The sequence below is a fragment of the Hyperoodon ampullatus genome (genome assembly GCF_949752795.1).
Source record: "Hyperoodon ampullatus genome assembly, chromosome: 11".
Lineage (NCBI taxonomy): Eukaryota > Metazoa > Chordata > Mammalia > Artiodactyla > Ziphiidae > Hyperoodon > Hyperoodon ampullatus.
Window position 1 is genome coordinate 93,603,624 of NC_136924.1, and position 21,293 is coordinate 93,624,916.

The 21,293-nt window shown below is 37.6% G+C and overlaps 1 protein-coding gene across 5 annotated transcripts in view; it reads left to right on the forward strand.

The window, feature by feature from the left end:
• The window catches only part of LRP6 (LDL receptor related protein 6), a gene marked incomplete at its 5' end in the record, with an annotated part of 178,027 nt that overhangs the window by 107,197 nt on the left and 49,537 nt on the right, over positions 1 to 21,293 (forward strand). For all 5 annotated transcript variants that reach the window (XM_079714740.1, XM_079714741.1, XM_079714743.1 and 2 more), the window contains 2 exons: positions 2,369 to 2,765; positions 3,828 to 3,999. In XM_079714740.1, coding sequence (XP_079570866.1) covers positions 2,369 to 2,765; positions 3,828 to 3,999 — 569 coding nt within the window. The remainder of the gene's footprint in view (positions 1 to 2,368; positions 2,766 to 3,827; positions 4,000 to 21,293) is intronic.

Sequence of the window (21,293 nt, forward strand, 5' to 3'; positions counted from 1 at the left end):
TTCTTCTCTTTTTCTTCTTAATGAGAATGTTATTCTTCATTCTTACCCCTATGGATCACCATCTGGTTCTCTAGCCACCAGCAAGACCTGGTAAGAAAATTGTTATATTTAGCAGTGGCTTCTTTATCTAACTCTGAAAAGCAGAAGCCTTTATTTAGGAGTGGGTTAGAGTTCCTGGCAAGGGGGTCAGGGAGTCAGAGAGATGGAACTGAGTTGGTGTACAGGATATTTGTCATGACTTGGCATTGATAAATTATCCTCCTAGTCAAAGGTGAAGCTGGCTGACTCTTGTCAGACGGTTTTCATGGCAAACAATAATTTGGTTTCAGTTTAAAACAAAAGGTTTTTGTAATGTTGCCTTTTTGTTTAAAAACGTAGCCTGACTTTAAAACAGAGGATTTATTTTAGCAGTAGTGGTCTGTTTACACCCTATAGCACTGCAGATGTACAAGTTTTGAATTTCAGATATACATTTGGCATGTAATAGCCTTAAGTTAACTATTCTGTTTTGATCACCTTGCCAAATTGACAGCTTCACTTTCTATGACTTCTTTGTTTGCAGAGTTTAGGGCTGGCTTCTTTTGGTAGTTAGCAGAGGCAGTGAATTGTATAAAGTTACTCCTACTTCGTGCCTGCTGTGGCATTTAGGGCTGTATTCTCTCCAAGACAGAGTTCACTTATAATTAATCCATGAGTCAAAAAGCTGATGCTGAGAGCTTCTTCACTCCTCTTCTCAGTGTTTTCTACTATAATTCCAGATTAATGCTTGAAGTTTAATGTCAGTATTTTCTTCCGGACTCATTTCTTTGGTTGGGAATCTTTGGTTGGGAATCTTTTTTCGCTCTTTGAGATGTCAACCTGCTTACTATCTTTTTTTTTTTTTTTTGCGGTACATGGGCCTCTCACTGTCGTGGCCTCTGCCGTTGTGGAGCACAGGCTCCGGACGCACAGGCTCAGTGGCCATGGCTCACGGGCCCAGCCGCTCCGCAGCATGTGGGATCTTCCCGGACTGGGCCACAAACCCGTGTCCCCTGCATCGGCAGGCGAACCCTCAACCACTCACTGTGCCACCAGGGAAGCCCTGCTTACTATCTTTTATTAGCTTTTATATAAAGTTAAATGGTTTTTTGCTAGTGGTTGACTTGAATATTTAAAATCAAAGCAAACAAAAAGATGAATATTCTCATTCACAGCAGTGTTTTTATTGAATACTGTTTTGGGTTAAAAGCATTTCATAAATAAATCTGATTTAAAACTCAGTGAAATAAAAATTTGAAAGTTTATTTTCTAATGGTAATAATAATAATATATTAGCTAGTATTTATTGAATACATACATGTTTGGTACATTTCTGAGTTTTACATTTATCTCCTTGAAGTCTCACAGCAACCCTATAGAAACCAGGCTTAGAGAGATTCGGTGTTTTGCCCGAGTTTGTGTAACTGCTTGAATCCAGTTCTGTCAGATGAACAACTCTAACCCTTACCCGTGTCATATTTATCTGATTCCCTCTCTCTTCTGCTGCTGCTCCCTCCTCCATAGGTTCCTTTGTCCTTAATTCTGTCAGGCATTGCCCTGTAGTTCTTTTTGTCACAACAGCTTTACCGAGATGTAGTTTACCTATAAAATTCAACCATTTCAAATGTACAATTCAGTGATTTTTAGTAAATTTACAGAGTTGTGCAACCATCACAATACATCCAATTTTAGAACATTCTTGTTAATCACAAAAGATCCTTGTCCTAGATTCCTTTACCTTTTTAAACGTCCTTCTTGAACAAAGGACCTATATCATACTTCCTTCCTCTAATATTCACCTGCTTAGCTTCTTAGTCATTACTTAGTTGCTATTCATTATACCTTTAAATAAATGTTATTAATTCCAGGGGCTATATAATGAATGAAGCCAGAGAGAGAATCAAAACTTGATTTGGAGAATTCAGCCATTATAGAGCTTGACCTCATAGTCAAGCTACTTCTGTTTTACTGCATTACTTTCCATTTCCACCCTAAATAGACCCTAGTATCCTTTTTTTTTTTTTTTTTTTTTGCGGTACGCGGGCCTCTCACTGTTGTGGCCTCTCCCGTTGCGGAGCACAGGCTCCGGACGCGCAGGCTCAGCGGCCATGGCTCACGGGCCCAGCCGCTCTGCGGCATGTGGGATCCTCCCGGACCGGGGCACGAACCCGTGTCCCCTGCATCGGCAGGCAGACTCTCAACCATTGCGCCACCAGGGAAGCCCCTTAGTATCCTTTTATACTAATTGCTTTTCAATTCCTGAAGAAGTTCTGCATTCTTTATTTAGAGTAACTAAATTTTGCCTGTGGGTTTCAATTTTTTCTTCATTTTTTTCACTTTGTTGTTCTAGGTGCCACTGAATTACTGCTTCTAGCCCGAAGGACAGATTTGAGACGTATTTCTTTGGATACACCAGATTTCACAGACATTGTTCTACAGTTGGAAGACATCCGTCATGCCATTGCCATAGATTATGATCCTGTGGAAGGCTATATCTACTGGACTGATGATGAAGTGAGGGCCATACGCCGCTCATTCATAGATGGATCTGGCAGTCAGTTTGTGGTCACTGCTCAAATCGCCCATCCTGATGGTATTGCTGTTGATTGGGTTGCCCGAAATCTTTATTGGACAGACACTGGCACTGATCGGATAGAAGTGACAAGGCTCAACGGGACCATGAGGAAGATCTTGATTTCAGAGGACTTAGAGGAACCCCGGGCTATTGTGTTAGATCCCATGGTTGGGTAAGAGGCTCTCCTGATAGAAAATTTTGCCAGGTGTTTCTGTTTTTTTATAGGTTCCTAGAAACATTGAGAAAAACAATGTGAAGTATATGTTGGTTTCCAATAAATAGCTCTTTAACGACTGTCCATTTTTAGAATATAGTGATTGGAATAAAATCTCAAGTTAAAGAATTGCTAGTTTTTTTCCTTGAATGTTTTGAATACTTTTTCTTTCTAAATTAAGTCCATGCTTGCTGACTTTGGGTGTTGGCTGTAGATTTTGCCGAGGTTGCATCATGACCATGAAAATTGTGGAAAGAAGTTGTTTTCAGAGCTCTTTCTCTTCCCCCCTAGAAAATTTAATTTCATCTCATTTTCAGTACTTCCAGAACGACTTGGTAAAGACTATGTCTTACTTTTTGTATGTCCCCAAACATATAAATGATTTGATTTCCAAAACTTGGTCAGGCCATGTAGCTTTATGCCTAGTCTTTTTTTTTTTTTGGCTATAACACCCTGACGATGGTCCAGGGAAACACAGCTTTCTACATACTCACCAGTGTTGTTCGTTACTATGAGATTCATCCTGAGGGTGAACATAATGACAAATTATTACACCTCAGTGCATACCAATGCCTTCAAGCCCCTTAAATTCTCAGGAGCCTCAAGAATCACTTAGTGCTACAGGAAGAGTTAGTTATTTGGGTAAATCAGTTTGCCATCTGACTATTACTACTTGTTTAACCTTTTTGTGTCAGAGATGACAAGCCAGCAAGAAAGAGAGGACTGCTCCTGGGAAGGAGTACAAAATATTTTGAAAAAAACAACTGAAAGTAGAATATCATTATTGGGAGGCATTATCAGTTCTAGAAAACACTGTTTCATCTGAAAATTTTCTACAGGCTTACACACTGCTGTTGTAAATGTCTTAGACATACTCTTCATATGTTTGTCTTATGTTTTTTTTCCTTCTGTGGTGTTAACGGGTAGTCAGTGTAAAAGAGGGGTTGATCTCACCTTTAGGATATCTGAAAGTTACAGTTTATTATCTGTTTTTAGCTCATATTCTGTGTACTTCTGTAGGTACATGTATTGGACTGACTGGGGAGAAATCCCGAAAATTGAGCGAGCAGCTCTGGATGGTTCTGATCGAGTAGTGTTGGTTAACACTTCTCTTGGTTGGCCAAATGGTTTAGCCTTGGATTATGATGAAGGCAAAATATACTGGGGAGATGCCAAAACAGACAAAATTGAGGTTTGTTTCTTGCTTTTTCATTTTGAAACCAGTTTTATAATGGTTTTTGAGTTAATGGTAATTTGATGCAGATATTCTTGCATCTTCACTGGGGTGCCAGAGGTATCTTGCATAGAAATTTTATTCAACCTTTAGGATTCTAGGAATTGCGTGTTTTCTTCCATCTAACCATAAAATTTCTGAGTTACACTGGCATGAGAAATGGGTATTCATGTATTTCTAGTCTTAAAAGCTTATGTGAATGATTTTTCTCATTATGGGTAAAACCACTGCCTGAATTTCCTAGGGGCAGTTTGCACAAACCAAATATTATATAAGCTCTAGACTGAAAGAGCTGATAGTCGTCATCAGGAAAACAAAGCCCATACATGCATATATACTTTGTGTTGGTGATGGTGTTGGGGCAGGTGGTGGCATATATTAACTATTAAGATGGTTACATGCAGACGGTTTTTAAATTGATTTATGAGCTGTGTGGGAGAAAAATTAATTAGCCAAAGCTTGGGGGAAATATTTTCCAAATTATAGAACTAAGGGCAATCAGAATAGAATTACGGTGGAAACAACCACCATATGTGAATATGTGACTATTTTATCACATTGTTTTGTGAAGAGCATATATCCTTGATAATTGATTGTGAAGTCTAACTTTACAACTTTGAATTGCTAGAGGTCTTGTGAATCACATACTTAAAACGGAGTTTTGATCACAATATTTCTTTGGAAAGCACGTGACTTCTCATATAAGGAATAGCTTTGAATGGCTTTTCAAAGGCACAGCACACATCTCTCAATAGATAGATAATTTGGGCTCTAGAGCAGTTACTTTAGAAAGGTGATTCTTAGGAATGTCAGGGACTCTGAGGGAATAATGAGTTAAAGGGCCTTCCTTTAAGAATGGAATCTTGGAATAGAAAAAACCCATTAGTATTCCACCAGGCTTAAATACTGAAAACCATCTTCAACTCTTGCAGCTGGTTTCCATTAATAGAAAATTATGCATAGACTTGACTATATAAATTTTCTCCCTGTTGCTAGTGTTTCACTGCCCCCACCCCCTTTAAATCCAAGTTAGGTTTGAATCTAGCAGCTGGAGTGCAGTGCTAATGAGACAAAGGTTATGAGTTCACTTTTCAGACAGGCTATTAGCTTCACTTGGGTAGGCTTGAGTACAAATCTCACAACATTCCCATCCAGTTCACAAATGTGAATTGTTGATCAGCTGTGGACTATACATGAGTGTATAGGTATACTACTCTTAGAAAAATAGTTTAAGTCCATGTGTCCCAGAGGAATGTCTGCACGTAAGGAAAGAGCACATAATTTACATCATGGAAGAACACGTGATTTATTATTTTATAGGGATTTTAAAAATTCTGTATTTGATCTTTCTTAGCTTACTATGACTGACTGATTCGATTGTAAATAAAACATTTGTTTCTTTCTAGGAATTTTTCAAGTCTTATTTTCCCTACTGCAGGTCACTTTTAGCACTTTAGATACAGAAATTCATTCAAAATCACAAATAGTTAAGGAGGGATTCAGGTAGAGAAATGGGAATTTATGGAGGTTCTGAATGACAGTGTTTAAGAATAAAAATGAATACACATTATATAACAATATATAATATTCATTTTACAGGATTTATTTTCTTAGTTTGCAGGAAGTGCAGTAGGTCTTAAAATTAGTATTAGTTCTGGCCTTTTGAGCTGTGTATATGTATATAAGTTGTGTCATTTGCTTTCTCACTTCTTATTTCCTTCCTCCTTGACTTGTACCAGCATCCTTAAACTTACCTTTCAGATCTATTTCTGTTCTTCCAGGATTACTAGAACACAGCTGCTATTTGTTCTTTGTCCCCCTTTTGACAGATTATTTGAGGTTAGTGATACATCTACTTCCACCAAATTATACACCCAGTGACCTCCCCTCATTCTTTCCCCTGAGATTCTGATGAAGTTTCCCTAATTGAACATTCAGTGCTTTTGTAATTTTAATTACAGTTACAATGTAAAAAAAAATTCTTTTGGGCTTCCCTGGTGGCGCAGTGGTTGAGAGTCCGCCTGCTGATGCAGGGGACACGGGTTTGTGCCCCGGTCTGGGAAGATCCCACATACCGCGGAGCGGCTGGGCCCGTGAGCCATGGCCGCTGAGCCTGTGCGTCCGGAGCCTGTGCTCCGCAACGGGAGAGGCCACAACAGTGAGAGGCCCACGTACCGCAAAAAAAAAAAAAAAAAAAAAAAAAAATTCTTTTTACAGACACATCTGGGAAATAAAGAGAGCAGATATTGTTATCTGTTACCCTCAAATTTACGATGATATGTAAAATTGCTGGTATATGGCAAACTAAGGAAAGAGCACAGCTCTTCATATTGCATAACTGAGGGAGAAAAACTGTTAGTTTCCCCTTCTGAGACTAGTAGTGATTATAGGAGCATCTGTAACCACCAGCTTTTTCATTTTGCTTTACTCAGTAGTAGGTCGACTAAAACTTTTGGGAAGACACAGAATTTTAAAAATGCTTCTTTTTCTAGGATTACTTGCTAGCCTCTCATTATGTATCAGCTGATCCTTGGTGCTGCTCGGACCCTAGTCTAGGTCACGTGCTCCTTGCCACTCCCCTTCTCTTAGGAAAGCTTCCCCGCTTTTGTCATGCCCAAGAATGAAAGGTACTTGTTCCTGGGACTATAAGAAAATATGAAATTATGGTTGTAGTGGCCTTATTCTCTTCTGAAAGACTTAGAGTTTACTTGGGATATATGTTCCCAGTACATTTGGGAAGAAAAGATAGGTATTTGACAAATTATGTAGCAGTGTAAGGCATAGTAAACTCTTGTGTTTTGAGTGGATCTTATGGGAAGAGCTTAAAATGTTCATTCGCTTATGCTCTCTGCTCCCTCAGTGGAGATTCCTTAGATCAGGTTCTCACTCACTTTTTTTGCTAAGTGGTGATGTAACCAGATGCTGAATATTGGGGAGCTGGGTCTGAGGATTGGGGAAACCAGAGAAAATTAATGGGGAGCTCTGGGTTTCAGACTCGACTCCTGTTGTACAGAGTTGCAAGAAAGAATAAATAGGTTTACCTGAGGTCTGTAACCAATTCCGCAGAGAGGGATGGTACATAGGGAATTGCTGATGATGTCACATTTTTTTAAAAAAAAGAAAGTCATCGTATCGGCTGGTGCTTTAATATAAGAATGTGTTTGTGAGGATATGTCTGATTTCCCTACTTTTCAACTGATAGTGACCACTTAACTGTAGGTGTTTTTTTTTTTTTTTTTTTTTTCGGTACGCGGGCCTCTCGCTATTGTGGCCTCTCCCGTTGCGGAGCACAGGCTCCGGACGCGCAGGCTCAGCGGCCATGGCTCACGGGCCCAGCCGCTCCGCGGCATGTGGGATCCTCCCGGACCGGGGCACGAACCCGTGTCCCCTGCATCGGCAGGCGGACTCTCAACCACTGCGCCACCAGGGAAGCCCTGTAGGTGTTATTTAAAAGGTACTTCCTGGTACTTGTTTATGTTTCTTCATTATGCGGAACTCATTTCATCACCTTTTACATACAAGCTTCTAGTTTACTTGTCTACACTGGGATCCTCTCTACTCCCCACCCAAGTGTTACTATAATGTTCTGGGGCTTCCTGATAATAAATACTAAAGCATTAGCAGAAAGGATCATTTTCTTTTTTCTGGTTGGGGAACATCAAACAAGCCTTTATTTCAACTTTATAAGACCCTGCAGTAGGCAGAAGCACATTGTGTCTTAACACTATTCTCATTTTTCTTGGTCCATTTTAACTGCCAGAAACATTGGTTGTACTAAGGGCCTGCAGTACTGCTTACCAATAGTGAAGACATATCATAGAAAATTTGTAAGTTAAAAACATTTTCAGTTAAAACGTGTTCAGTCCCTGGTTTTATTGAAAATAATAATATTGTCATAGCTGAAATTTTCTCACAGTTTACTTTCTCATTATATACTTTTTATTCATTTTTTTCCCCTTTTCATTTCTGAGCTTATGCTGACAAATGCAGCAACACCTAGTGGTTGTAGGTAAAGAGAGAGGTTTTTCTTGTTTACTTCAAGGACATGTAGAATTATTTCACATCTCTTTTATTGTAAATTTCCCTATTTTAGAGAACAGTGTCCATAGGTAGTTTTGTCCAAATCTAATTATACCTGGCACAATTTTGTTGGGAAACAGAAACGGATGATTAGAACCTTGAGTACCAAGGCATTTTTGAATAAAGATGGTATTATTGTGTAAGATGTGTGCTGAAAACTTCACATTTGGTGAATGTTCTATTTCATATTCTAAGCCTGAAACTGCAGGGCTGTATTTTCCTCTCATGACAACTTCCTGTGTTTAATCAGTACTCTTATAAAGAAATTTGTTTCCCAAGTATTCACATTTTTTTAAAAGTAATTTCTTTGGCGTCTTTAGCCTGTGTATTGTGAAAGTCTGTTAAAACACACAAGGACCCATTTATGATGGTTTTTCTTATTGTTTTTTCTAAGATTAATTCCTCCTTAAGAAATTATAATAATATAATCACCTGTTGTTGAGCTAAAGCTCTCCTGAGTGTATGACAAGTACCAACAAGTTCTTCCTTTTGAATCTTTGCCAGTTTATAAGTGTTCCTTAAAATTGGTTTTACTTTTAGTTTTAGAGAAATGTTCAGGATAACTTAAATACCTGAATCTTTGCCCGTTCCTAGTACTTTACCACGCTATATGTATGTATATATATGAATATATATTTTTCCCCACATCTTCTTGACATATAATAATGGAAGAATGATTTTGATAAATTCCATTATTAGATTCCTCAGCTCAACAGAATACCTGGATTTGGAGCCTATATTCACTGAGTTGTAAACATGGGCTATCATCTTGTTTCTGATTGGGGTGTATCTTATGATTATATCTATCTTTGAACTCCTATTTGAAGGTTACTTGTTGATGTACAATTCTAACAACATTGTTTAACTTGTTATCATCTATAGCAGCCAGAGTAGTACATCGTCCAGTTGTATGCTCTGTCATCTCATTATCTACTCTACTTTGTCTGGCTCTGAAAAAATTATTGCACATATTTATAATGAGAGAAACTTGCTTGATGATAGGTGTAATCATATTTTCCTGAACTGGCACAACAAACCCTGGAGCCTCACCAAACAAGATGCAGTTGCCTCAATTTGGAGTTAGTATAATTTTATCTATGTAAATTAGGATAATCTGTTCATTTGGGACTTAGAAAGCATTTTAGTGACCAAGTTTGAACTTGCACTTGGATTATTTTTTTAATGTTCTGCTATTATACTTTTTGGCCTCATGTTTTAGTATAAAACCATTTAATATGTGGGGAGCTGTTTTTAGTTACAGTCTGATTATTTTAGAAGTACCTTTTTTATTCCTTTGGTTTTTGTACCCCTGAAGTAAGAGTGCTGATTTCAGTGTCCTACTTTCTTGAGAAGAGAGGTCATCCTCTTTACAGTTTATAACAGTGTTTTGGTTTTTGTTTGTTTTTTTTTTTTGCGGTACGCGGGCCTCTCACTGTTGTGGCCTCTCCCATTGCGGAGCACAGGCTCCAGACGCGCAGGCTCAGCGGCCATGGCTCACAGGCCTGGCCGCTCCGCAGCATGTGGGATCTTCCCGGACCGGGGCACAAACCCGTGTCCCCTACATCGGCAGGCGGACTCTCAACCACTGCGCCACCAGGGAAGCCCTAGTGTTTAGTTTTTATCGAGGTAATCTCTAGATGTTTTGTTGAAACATTTTATAATGTTAGACCCTGATCTATGTCTTGTTTGATTTTGCCATTTAACTCAGTGACTTTAGATAATTCACATAATCTCTGGTCTTTGTATTTTGGCCAATGAGGTCATTTGAACCAGGTGATCTTTAGGTTCTTTCCAGTTATAACATTTTCTGATGTTTTTTATATTAACTGCGTGTCATAGGTTAAGAGCAAATAAAATACTTTGTTTGGGAGAGTTGCTAAAAGGGAATCTGTATTGAAGATGACATGACTGTTTTCTTTTTTTCTTTAAATTTTTCCTTATTTACTGTGCCTTTAATTCCTTTTTTTCTTTAAATTTTTCCTTATTTACTGTGCGTTTAATTCCTGTCACCTAAAGAAAACTTGCCTATTGGGGGTTCAATATCTTTAGTAACTCAGTTTTACTGATAGCGACTTCCGGTAAGCTATTCATTTAGATTTTGCGTTGACCTGTATGCAGGCTACTCCATTATTAATATGCATGGTGGGTTTAAATAAATGTTTAAAACTGTTGTTTGAAGCTTGCCAAACATGTAAATGTTAATGGAGTCCATGTAAAACATTATTTTTCAGGAGGTTATTTCCCTGTAGCTGGGCAACTACTATACTTTCAAAGGGGTCATAGAGGTTTTATTTTTACTGTTTTTAGAAGGTTTCGAAAGGGTAAGAAATAATATAATGGCAAGAACCACAGTTTTCGGACTTCTCGGGAGGTAATTTGCAAAGCATAGAGCAATGTTAACAATAACAAGTATTTTAACTTCTTGTTTCAACTTAATTTATCACCAGCTATTTAAGGATTCTGTGTAATAGTCATTGCTGAAGTTATCCATAACGAACAAAGGATTCTCCTTCATTTTTTTTTCCACTTTAAGTGTAGCTTACAATTTTAAAATGTTGAGAATGTTATAATGCAGGCCCTGTAATTTTTTTGTTGAACTCTTAATAGATTTCCTAAACTCTTCATTCATTGTACTATGATTTTTTTTTTGGTAGATTTGACCTGAAATAATAATCTGAGGGAAGGAGTTAGAATCCCTTTTATAGTGCTGAGATTTTCAATAGATTAGTATTTTGTTATTTCATTTATAATTTTGAGCTTCTGAGATCTGCCAGGCTTGTAGAGCTTGTAAGTAGGACTGAAATTAGAGGCTTTATGCTATTAATACAGCCCCTGTTCAGTTTTTTGTTTTTGTTGTTGATTGATTGATTTTTTTTTTACAGTTCTATAAGTTTTAATAAGTGCATAGAGTCATGTAACGACCACCACAATTAAGATACAGAACATTTCCATCAATCACAAAAACTGCCTTGTGCTGCCCCTTTATTTTCAACTCCCCACACCCACTCTCCGGCAACCTCTGCACCTAGATTTGCATAAATGGAACCATACAGTATGTTGCCTCATAAGTATGGCTTCTTTCACTTAGCTTTAGACATTTAAAAAGTTAAATGTTCATTTATTTTTGATTTTAGATTGATTTATGACTTGGTCTTTATGTCTGGTTGAGATTTATAACAGTACTATTGTGTTTTAGTTACAGTGTTATTCTTAAAATATGGGGGAAAAAAATCCCAAACCCTTCTCTGCCACAGTAGATTTCATTAGTCTATAGATAATAAGCAAACAGAGTTTCATGGGTTTTCAAAGTGTTGTTGTCTTTGGGAAAAAAGCCATGTTCAGACGGTTTAGACGTTATCAGATGGTTTCTAGGTAGTGTCATATACTTACACAAACATTTGTTCTTTCTATCCCAGGTTTCTCTTCCCAGAATTCAGCAGTGTTTGTTGCTTTTTGATTAGTTAGCTTCTTTTATTTGTCAAAGGTCATAGAACTTGCTATTTATGAAGAAAACAATGGAATTCATGTTTCCTGATTCCTAATACAGTACTTTTTGTGTTGAGTTCTGCTGCCTCTTTTTTAGACTGTAGATTTTGAAATAATTTCAGACTTCAACAAAAAATTTGCAAGAGTAATAAAACTTTCACCCAGGTTCATTTTACATACTCATAGAATAGTGATCAACACCAGGAAATTAACACTGATACCATTTCCATTATTCCTGTTATATTAATTGGAATTCTCCCATAAGGAAGAGGTGTCCCCTTTCGTATTTATTCAATTATTCATATATATATGTATGCACATATGTATGCATATGTATATATATGAGCCCATGGATGTTCAGTTTATTCTACAGGCTGTATTTCATTATCATCATTATATCATTGCAAAAATTGTTCCAGACTTGGCATTAGGAGCACCTTCAAGGTGATTCCGTGTCCTTTTGACATGCCTTCATCTTTCTTTTTTTTAAATTGTGGTGAAAAACACATAACATAAAACCTACCATCTTAACCATTTTTAAGTGTACAGTACTGCTAATTATATGCACATTGTTCTGCACGATCTGTAGAACTTTTCCATCTTGCAAAATTGAATCTCCTTTCCTATTGAACAACTGCTTCCCCATCAGCCCCTGGCAACTGCCATTTTACTTTCTGTTTCTAAGAGTTTGATTACTTTAGATACCTCATATAAGTGGAATCATGCAGTATTATCTTTTTGTGACTGGCTTTATTTCATTTAGCGCATGTCCTCAGGGTTCATCTGAGTTGTGGTCTGTGACAGGATTCCTGTCTTTTTTAAGGCTGAATAATATTCCATTGTATGTATATACCATACTTTCTCTATCCATTCACCTGTTGATGGACATTTAAGTTGGTTCTACCTCTTGGCTATTGTGAATACTGCTGCAGTGAACATGAGTGTGCAGATGTCTCTTTGGGATCCTGTTTTCAATTCTTTTGGGTATGTACCAGAAGTAGGATTGCTGAATCATACGGTAATTTAATTTTAATTTTGTAAGGAGCCCCCATCATTTTTAAAACAGTTTTTGGAACAATAGCATATTCCAGCTTTCTCTTTATTTCCCATGCCAAGGAGCCATGGTTCTTTTTAATGAAGAATAGTATTTAAAAACCAATATCTGGGCATAAGGCGTGTTCATTGGTACTTGAGTAATTTGTCTTAATACTAAGATGTTAGAGTTGATTTTTTTTTCCTACTAAGACTCCAAATATATGTTAGTTGTGCTTGAAAAGAATGAGAGGAAAGGGAGCATTTTTCCCTTTTTAATATGCTAATGTGTTTCCCTTAGGGTTTATTAAAGGCTCCAGGACAGTGGGGTTCTCACAAGTGTCTCATGAAGCATTTGAGTATTGACTAAGGTGGTGTTGGTTTTCATCACAGTGATACCTTCAGCTGAAAATCTGTTCTCAATTTTATAGTTTTCCTGAGTAATTCATGTTTTAGAATGCTTTGGTCACAATAGCAATTCGTAGCTCTATCTGTAAAAGAGCATAGTAACTGCAAATGTTTAATATTCTAAGCATGTCTCCTTGAAAAAATATTATGAAACTACCTAGTGCAAGTTTGATACTTTTCCTTTCCATATTAAAAATCACTTGTATTTACTCAGACATAATATGTTTTGAAGTAGGTTAAAAGGCTTTAAATGCAGCACCGAATTTGCCGTTACTGCTCTCTTAAACAGGTGCATGGCGTCCCTTTGCTTCCCCTACTGGATGCAAAGCATTTCTCTTTCCTTTTCACCACAGTGAGATTCTGCATGACTGAAATGTTATTTCCATCGATATAGTTTTCAGAAATGCCATTTCTATGAAATTATACTTTATAAGCTATGAAGTATATGAAGCAGCCCCCAACTATATATTTGTCTCTCATATATATATATATATATATATATATATATATATAAACTTCTAATTTACTACTTGTTTTGGATATTGGCTGGAACAGTATAAGAGGAATGGTTCATTTGCATTTCTTTTTTGGAACTTGATAGCATTCCCAGTTCATTTTATGATGGGTGCCTGGTTGTCCTGTTGTCATCTATTTCTTGAACATGTCCAGTCAAGTGAATTTGCATAACAGCAACTTTGGTAGTAGACTGGCTGCATTCCAGGATTTCATGGGTAATCCTGTCTTGGCATTTAATGGGCTGATGAAACTGCTCAAAAAAACCGGATGTGATGTCTGCAGAAGGTTTGCCATTACCTCCTCTCTGTGAAGATAATGTTCTAGTTAACCCACATCTGTTTCCTGTTGTAGCCCGTATGCTCAGTGTGGTTTGCAGTATTTGGGAATGCCTCAGAATGTTAAATCCATACCACAATGTGGCTGAAGCAGCTGAAACCACTGGAGACTCTGGTTCAGATTTAGAGGTAGATTTTAGAAGTGACAGAAGCCTAATTTCAGTTTAATTAAACCACTCTGAGGTAATATGGTGAAACACACCCTCAAGAAGATTTAATTAGTGTTGGCTCAACTTTTGAAGCATAAGGGTTATCTTTTGGATTGGCCTAAAATGGTGCATTTGTTCTGGGTTCAGAATGTACAAGCAAGCTTTTACCAGGATTTGGGTTGTTATTTTAAACATAAAGGGGCTTAGAACTGTATTTACAAACCTAGTAACTTGTCCAAAACTGTTACTCCTTGGGTATGAGAAATGTAACAGTAATTTTCTTTGAGACAAAGCAACATGTTCTTGTTTCTCTATGTTGCTTCTGCCCAGTAGAGAGAGATTGTGTGGCTGATAAAAGAGAAACATTTAGGGCAGAAGCCAATTTTCTAAGAAGTGTCAACTCTGCAAAAGTAATGGAAGGAAACACATTTCAGAAAGTAATCAGACTCTGTATAAAGGGAAATATGTAGTTCTCTAGAAGTAAAGTCTCACAATCAGATTTTGTTTAAGCTTTTGATCCCTTAATTTCTTCAGAAGAGTCTTATAAATTGCTTCCTACATCATATGAACAACAAAAATGATAACAGCATTTATTACTAACAACTATTATTCTTCAAATGCCCTTGGACTTTTCCCTTATCTTTCCTCCCTTCATTTTTTTTTTTTTATTATGGAAAATTTCAGACATGTAGTAAAACAGAGTAAAGATACTCAGGAACTACCTGGCTTCAACCATTATCTGTCAGTCTAGAATGCTCTTAAGGGGAGAGCCAAGGAGATGGCAGTAGTAATACTTTTATTTTGAGATAACCTAAAAGAAATGAAAGAATCAGGCCTTTGTCCTTACTCTTACAAATCTCAGCTAGTACTTTGAAATGTAAACTTACAAATGTGATAAAAGATGAAAAAAGTAGAGTTTTATTCTTTTCATGAGAAATCATTTTTTGAAGTAATTTTAACCCATATTAGAATTAAGTATAGCATAGCTGGGGAAGGAGGAAAGAGGAAATGGAAGACATTTGTTTGTGGCTTTCCTGAGCCTGATGAGTCTAGGGCAACCCTGAAGATGGCAGGTTTGAGAGGGGACAGAGGTCTAATCTAAAACAGGAGTAAATTAATTTTGTTGTGGGCTGTATAGTCACCACCATGAAATTCTAATCCTGTGCAGTCCACTAGGGTAGCCAGTAACCACATATGGCTATGGAGCACCTAAAATGTGGCTACTCTGAATTGAGATGCTTGAAGTGTAAAATGCATACTAAGAAGACCTAGTAAGAAAAAACATAAAATCTCGCTAATAAATTTTTAAAGAGTGGTTACATGTTGAAATAAAATATTTTGGATATGTATGAATAGATTAAATATATTATTAAAATTACCTTTACCTTTTTTTTTTAAACTTTAAAAAATCTGGCTCCTAGAAAATTTTAAATTACACACATGACTCACATTTGTAACTTGTATTTCTTTTGGACAGCACTGTTCTAGACCCAACCCTGTTGTAAAAAGCTACTACAACAGTCAAGAATGGGAAGATAGGGAATTAAGGGAAGCAGTGTGCTTACAAACTTACATTTAAAGTATCTTAGCATATCTTAATTACATTGTTTAATTTGAAATAGATATGATATATCTAGCTTTAGTGTGCACTTTATTTACTCCACTACCCACCCCCCAAAAAAAACCACTTTTAGTTTTTGCCTTTAAAGTGAGAGAACAAGGAATAGCTAGCTGGAAGGGACTAATACTTGTGCAAAGCTACAAAATCCTTAGCTGTGGCTTTTAGGGAGCTATATTTGAGTTCTTGGACACTGTGCTATTCTAAAGATCTTCTTAAGACCTTCATTATCATTTGTTGTTGATTTGCCAGATGTTGCTAAAAATTACCTTATCTTTTAAACATGTCCTTTGCTTGTTTTTCTTCTTCCTGAGACCCTTGCTGTCACTTAGAGCAGCATTAACACTGATCCAAGCCCCAGTTTTGTCAGGGGACCAGAGTGAAGATCACCAAAGCATTCCTAACCTACAGTCCTTTATGTGCAATTCTGAAATCCAAAAAGCTCTTGAAACCGAAAGTTATTTTTATTAATTCAGTTGGTAGAGAGTCTGGCTTGAGGGACTTCCCTGGCTGGCCAGGCAGTGGGTGCGGGTTCCATCCCTGGTGGGGGAGCCCAAGAAAACCAAAACACAAAATGGAAGCAGTATTGTAACAAATTCAATAAAGACTTTAAAAATGGTCCACATCAAAAACACTTTAAAAAAAAAAAAGAGTCTGACTTGAAACAGTGTAAGACTAATTGTAGTCTCTGTTTATCCCCCTTTGTGGGAATATGTATATGTCTTGCTGCAAAAATATCATCATGTTTGGCAATGAAGTGCTGCCCTGGACCCAGGTAGAGATGATACGCCATGTGCATTGTGTTAGCCTTTTGGTATTTCAGAGAAGTCCAAATCCTAAAATAGAGCTAGCCCAAAGACTTTCAGAAAGGGGATTTTTGGACCTCTATTATCCTCCCATAGAAATTGAAAATATTTTATTAACCATAATTCTATATTTAAGATAGTTATCTTAAGCACAATCTGGATGCAGTGATAGAGGTAAATGAGGTCTTCCTAAAATACAGCTTTGTTATGTCACTCTCACTAAAGTGCTTTCAGAAGTTTCTTGTTTTCTATAGTTTTTCTTACCTGGAATTTCATACCTCCTATAGGGTGCTGTCTCTCTGAGTCCCTTTTGTATTCTTTCACCTCAAAGCATCTCTTTCAAAGTCAGTCAAACAAGACATGCATGACTGTGTCTTAACGTGTATTACTTCTTTTATTCTGAAAAATCATTTTCTCTTTTTCTTTGTCAAAATTCTTCTAATTCTTGAAGGTGGATTTGAACTCCTGCTCCTTCCTAAAGTTTTTCCTGATGAGCTGTATGCCAGAGAAGGGTGTATGTGTATGGGTTTAATGTAAATGTAGTTTACGTCCTCAACCAGATTGTAATCCCTTAGCTAGAAGAGGCCCTGTTGTAAACTTCTTAGCATTCATCATGCTTTTCATGTGATTTGCATTTAGTAGATATGTTTATTAATGTTGTTTGGTTTGGGGTGGGGAGTGGAGCTGAGGGTCTGGTAGAGCAGCAAAAAGTATATTCCAGTCAAATTGTGAAACTGCTCCATTTTGTTTACTGTTTACTGTGCATCTAAGTAGCATAAGCAAACAATAAAAATGGGGGTTGGAAATGGGAATAAGGCTGCAGCCCTGCAGTTTTCCACTAGTTGCCAGGATCCAGAAAAGTCTGTGCTGTTTTTATTCAGCTTAAAACTGTGTGGTTGTTTGGCCTTTTACTTCCACATATCCTTTTATATTTATGTATTAATTTTTATTTTGAAGCACTATATTTTACTAAATTAATTAAATATAGCCATTTAAGTATAGCTGTTTACTTCTAGGGACTAAAGCATTTTACTAAAACAATAAAGGGCAAGAACCAGCATTTACTGAGCATCTACTAATCTGATACTGTGCTATATAAGTAAACATTCTTTTCTTTAATTCTTAAATAATTCAGTAATGTAAGTGCTCTCTCCCTATTTTACTTGTGAGAAATTTCCTTAAGGGTATCTAATGAATGATAGAGCTTATATCTGTCTAATTCTGCCAGAGTATTGTTTGCTAATCATAAGAGATTTTTAGAGAGCAGAAGAATGAAGAATAAATGCTAAATAAGAAAATGCTGAGTTGTGTAAACCAGGAGAATCTTTTGGAATTATCTTTTTGTTATTTTTCTCACTGTGGTTTTCAGTTTCATTCTTTGCCCATTATCTAAATTCATAGCTAATCAGCTATCTTTGTTTAAGTTGTTAATTTCTCAAAATGAACAAACAAGAATGTTGCAGGACACATAACTGAAAGAGGAGAGTTGGTTGATACTGTAATATTTTTGAAGTAGAAATTTAGATTTTATTCTTAAAAAGAAGTTCAGTATTAGGTAGCTAGTGTATGCTTTTAGATCAGCAAATAAATTTTAATAGGAAGGCCAATATTGGGGCATAGTAATCAGCAAAATTAGTGTTAATTTATTAAATGTAAGATAATTTATTAAATGTAAGATAATTGATTTAAGATAATACTGAAACGAGGAATAAGGTAAAAGCAGACACGTTTTACTATACCATACGCTTAGAGTTCTGTAATACAGAGTGTTTAGCCCTCTGTGTTAGATGCTCTCTGATAGGATGATGAGCTCCTCCCCCTAATGGAGAAGATAGGTTTCCTGTTAAGTGTCTGACATTTTAGATGAGGTAACAGTACATTTCTGGGAGATGCAGTGGGAAATATTGCAGTAGAAACTGATGAGACTTTAGACTAGAACTACATATTTGTAATTTTTCTGCGTAAGGTAATATTAAAGCCTTAAGACTTGATGGGCTTGTTGAAAGGTGTTTTATAGACAGAACAACTGAGGAAATCTTGGAACATATCCAGCCAGGTTTGAAAAAGGAAAGAGGAACCAGTGAGATGAAGAGATAGAAAGCAGATTGTGCAGAAGAGCACAAGAGCAGAGAAGAATAGAAAAGTAGTCACTGATCATTTTCAGTAGTCATTTGAGCCGAGTCACAGATTGTCAGCCACTTGTAGGGAGGTGAGGGAATGAACGGTAAGAGGTGGAGGCAGCAGCTACAGATCATTCAGAGAACATGGCAGCAAAAACAGAATCATTCAGCTTTTAAACAGTGTCTCTCTAAAATGGTGGAAACTGTGTTAAAGGCAGAAAAGAAGTGGCTTCTCTTCTTGTGGAGAGGGAGAAATTGGAGATCCTGGGAAGGAAGGACCTAGTATTGGGAGGAAATTCTTGCAGGGAGGGTAGAGGAAGATACCAGAGTCAAGAGAGAATCTCCATATTAGGGTAGAGGCAGAAGGACAGAGGTTTTTTTTTTTTTTTTTTTTTTTTGTGGTACGCGGGCCTCTCACTGTTGTGGCCTCTCCCGTTGCGGAGCACAGGCTCCGGATGCGCAGGCTCAGCGGCCATGGCTCACGGGCCCAGCCGCTCCACGGCATGTGGGATCTTCCCGGACCGGGGCACGAACCTGTGTGCCCTGCATCGGCAGGCGGGCTCTCAGCCACTGCACCACCAGGGAAGCCCAGGACAGAGTTTTAAAATAAGCTGCTCCCACCTAAAACAATGACTGTTCTAAATTATGTCTAATAAAGGAGAGATTTTCACCCCGATCAGAGTTCCCAGGCAGTAATAAAATGGGGCCAGAAATTCTTTCTTGGAGCTCTGCTTTTAGGAGGGATCAGGAAAGTCTCCATTCTCTAAAAGTAGGCAGTAGTATGCATTTTCACATGGCTTTAAAATTTGGGCAAGAATACCTTTCATTCCTTCACATGGCTAAGCTAGGATCTGAGGATAAGAACTGTTATATACATTTTTATTTCCTTTTTTAAAAAAATTTATTTATTGCGGTACGCAGGCCTCTCACTGCCGTGGCCTCTCCCGCTGCGGAGCACAGGCTCCGGACACGCAGGCTCAGCAGCCATGGCTCACGGGCCCAGCCGCTCCATTGTGTGTGGGATCCTCCTGGACCGGGGCACAAACCCATGTCGCCTGCATCGGCAGGCAGGCTCCCAACCACTGCGCCACCAGGGAAGCCTATTTCCATTTTTAATAATGTTTCTTGACTGTCGTAGGTCTTAGGAAACCTGTCTCCTTTTAAAGGTTTTTTTTTTTAAATAAATTTATTTATTTATTTATTTTTGGCTGCGTTGCGTCTGTTGCTGCGCGCGGACTTTCTCTAGTTGTGGCGAGCGGGGGCTATGCTGAGTTGCAGTGCGCGAGCTTCTCATTGTGGTGGCTTCTCTTCTTGTTGAGCATGGGCTCTAGGCACACGGGCTCGGTAGTTTTGGCTTGTGGGCTCTAGAGCACAGGCTCAGTAGTTGTGGCGCACAGGCTTAGTTGTTCCGCGGCATGTGGGATCTTCCCGGACCAGGGCTCGAACCCATGTCCCCTGCATTGGCAGGCGGATTCTTAGCCACTGTGCCACCAGGAACGTCCCTCCTTTTTAAAATTATTTAACAAATACTTATTGAGTTCTCTGCCAGGCTCTTTAATAGTAGCTGTGAAAGACATAAATAGATGAATTAGGTTCCTGCTATTCTAGAGATTATATCCTAGTTATATATGAAAACAGATTATCAACCCTTTTTCTCTGCTTAGTCATTTTACTCTTAAACACCAAAGTAATTTTAAGATAAACCGTAGACATCATAAAATATATCCAGGAATGGTCTGTTGCAAGAAAGTATGAATATAAAAAATCTAAACTCATGTCTCAAGCAGAAATTATTAACTTTAGAAAGTATGTAATGTTAGGAGTTGGAGTAGTATTTAATTCTTTTTAACTATGTTTTTGACTTTTAAAAAACATTATATTTAAATATAGATTTATTCAGTTGGCTTAATAGAAGTCCTCTTGTATCTAATATGGACAGATACACATCCAACTAATATTATCTCTCTTCCATCAGATATAAATCAAATATTTATTGATATTTGCAAGTGAAGATACAAGAATATGGCACAGTTTTGCTCAATTTTTAAGTATTTTGTTTCCAAGGTTTGGATGTTTGGGGAAGGTCAGCAAGTGTTTTAAAATTTTTAGAGAGGAGAGATAAAGATATTTGCTTGTCATTCCATCTGGGCCTCATAGTATTGACTTACATAGAATATAATTTATGAATAAAAAATTAATACTTGTATAAGATTATGCCTGATACTTCTTTTTAGGTGGGTGTTTGCATGTACATGTTATTAGTAACAGAATAACATTTCTGAAGGCTGATTTGCCTGGTACACAGGCCACTTTAAATGATAGAAATGTTCTCAGATGAGGACTTGGAAGTTGGTGCTTGAGAATATACTTCCTCTGTCTTTTAGAACAGAAGATCAGTACATGTTTCTGCAACGTCAGAGATAGATAAGACGCCTTTGCCACTTCTAGGGAAATTGCTGATGTTTACAATGAAAATGTCAGAATGAATTTAATAATGTTGCTATAGCAGGGGTCCCCAACCCCGGGCCATGGACCAATAGTGGTCCGTGGTCTGTTAGGAACCGGGTTGCACAGTAGGAGGTGAGCCGAGCGAAGCTCCATCTGTATTTACAGCTGCTCCCCATTGGTCGCATTACTGCCTGAGCTCCGCCTCCTGTCAGATCAGCGGTGGCATTAGATTCTCATAGGAGCGCGAACCCTAC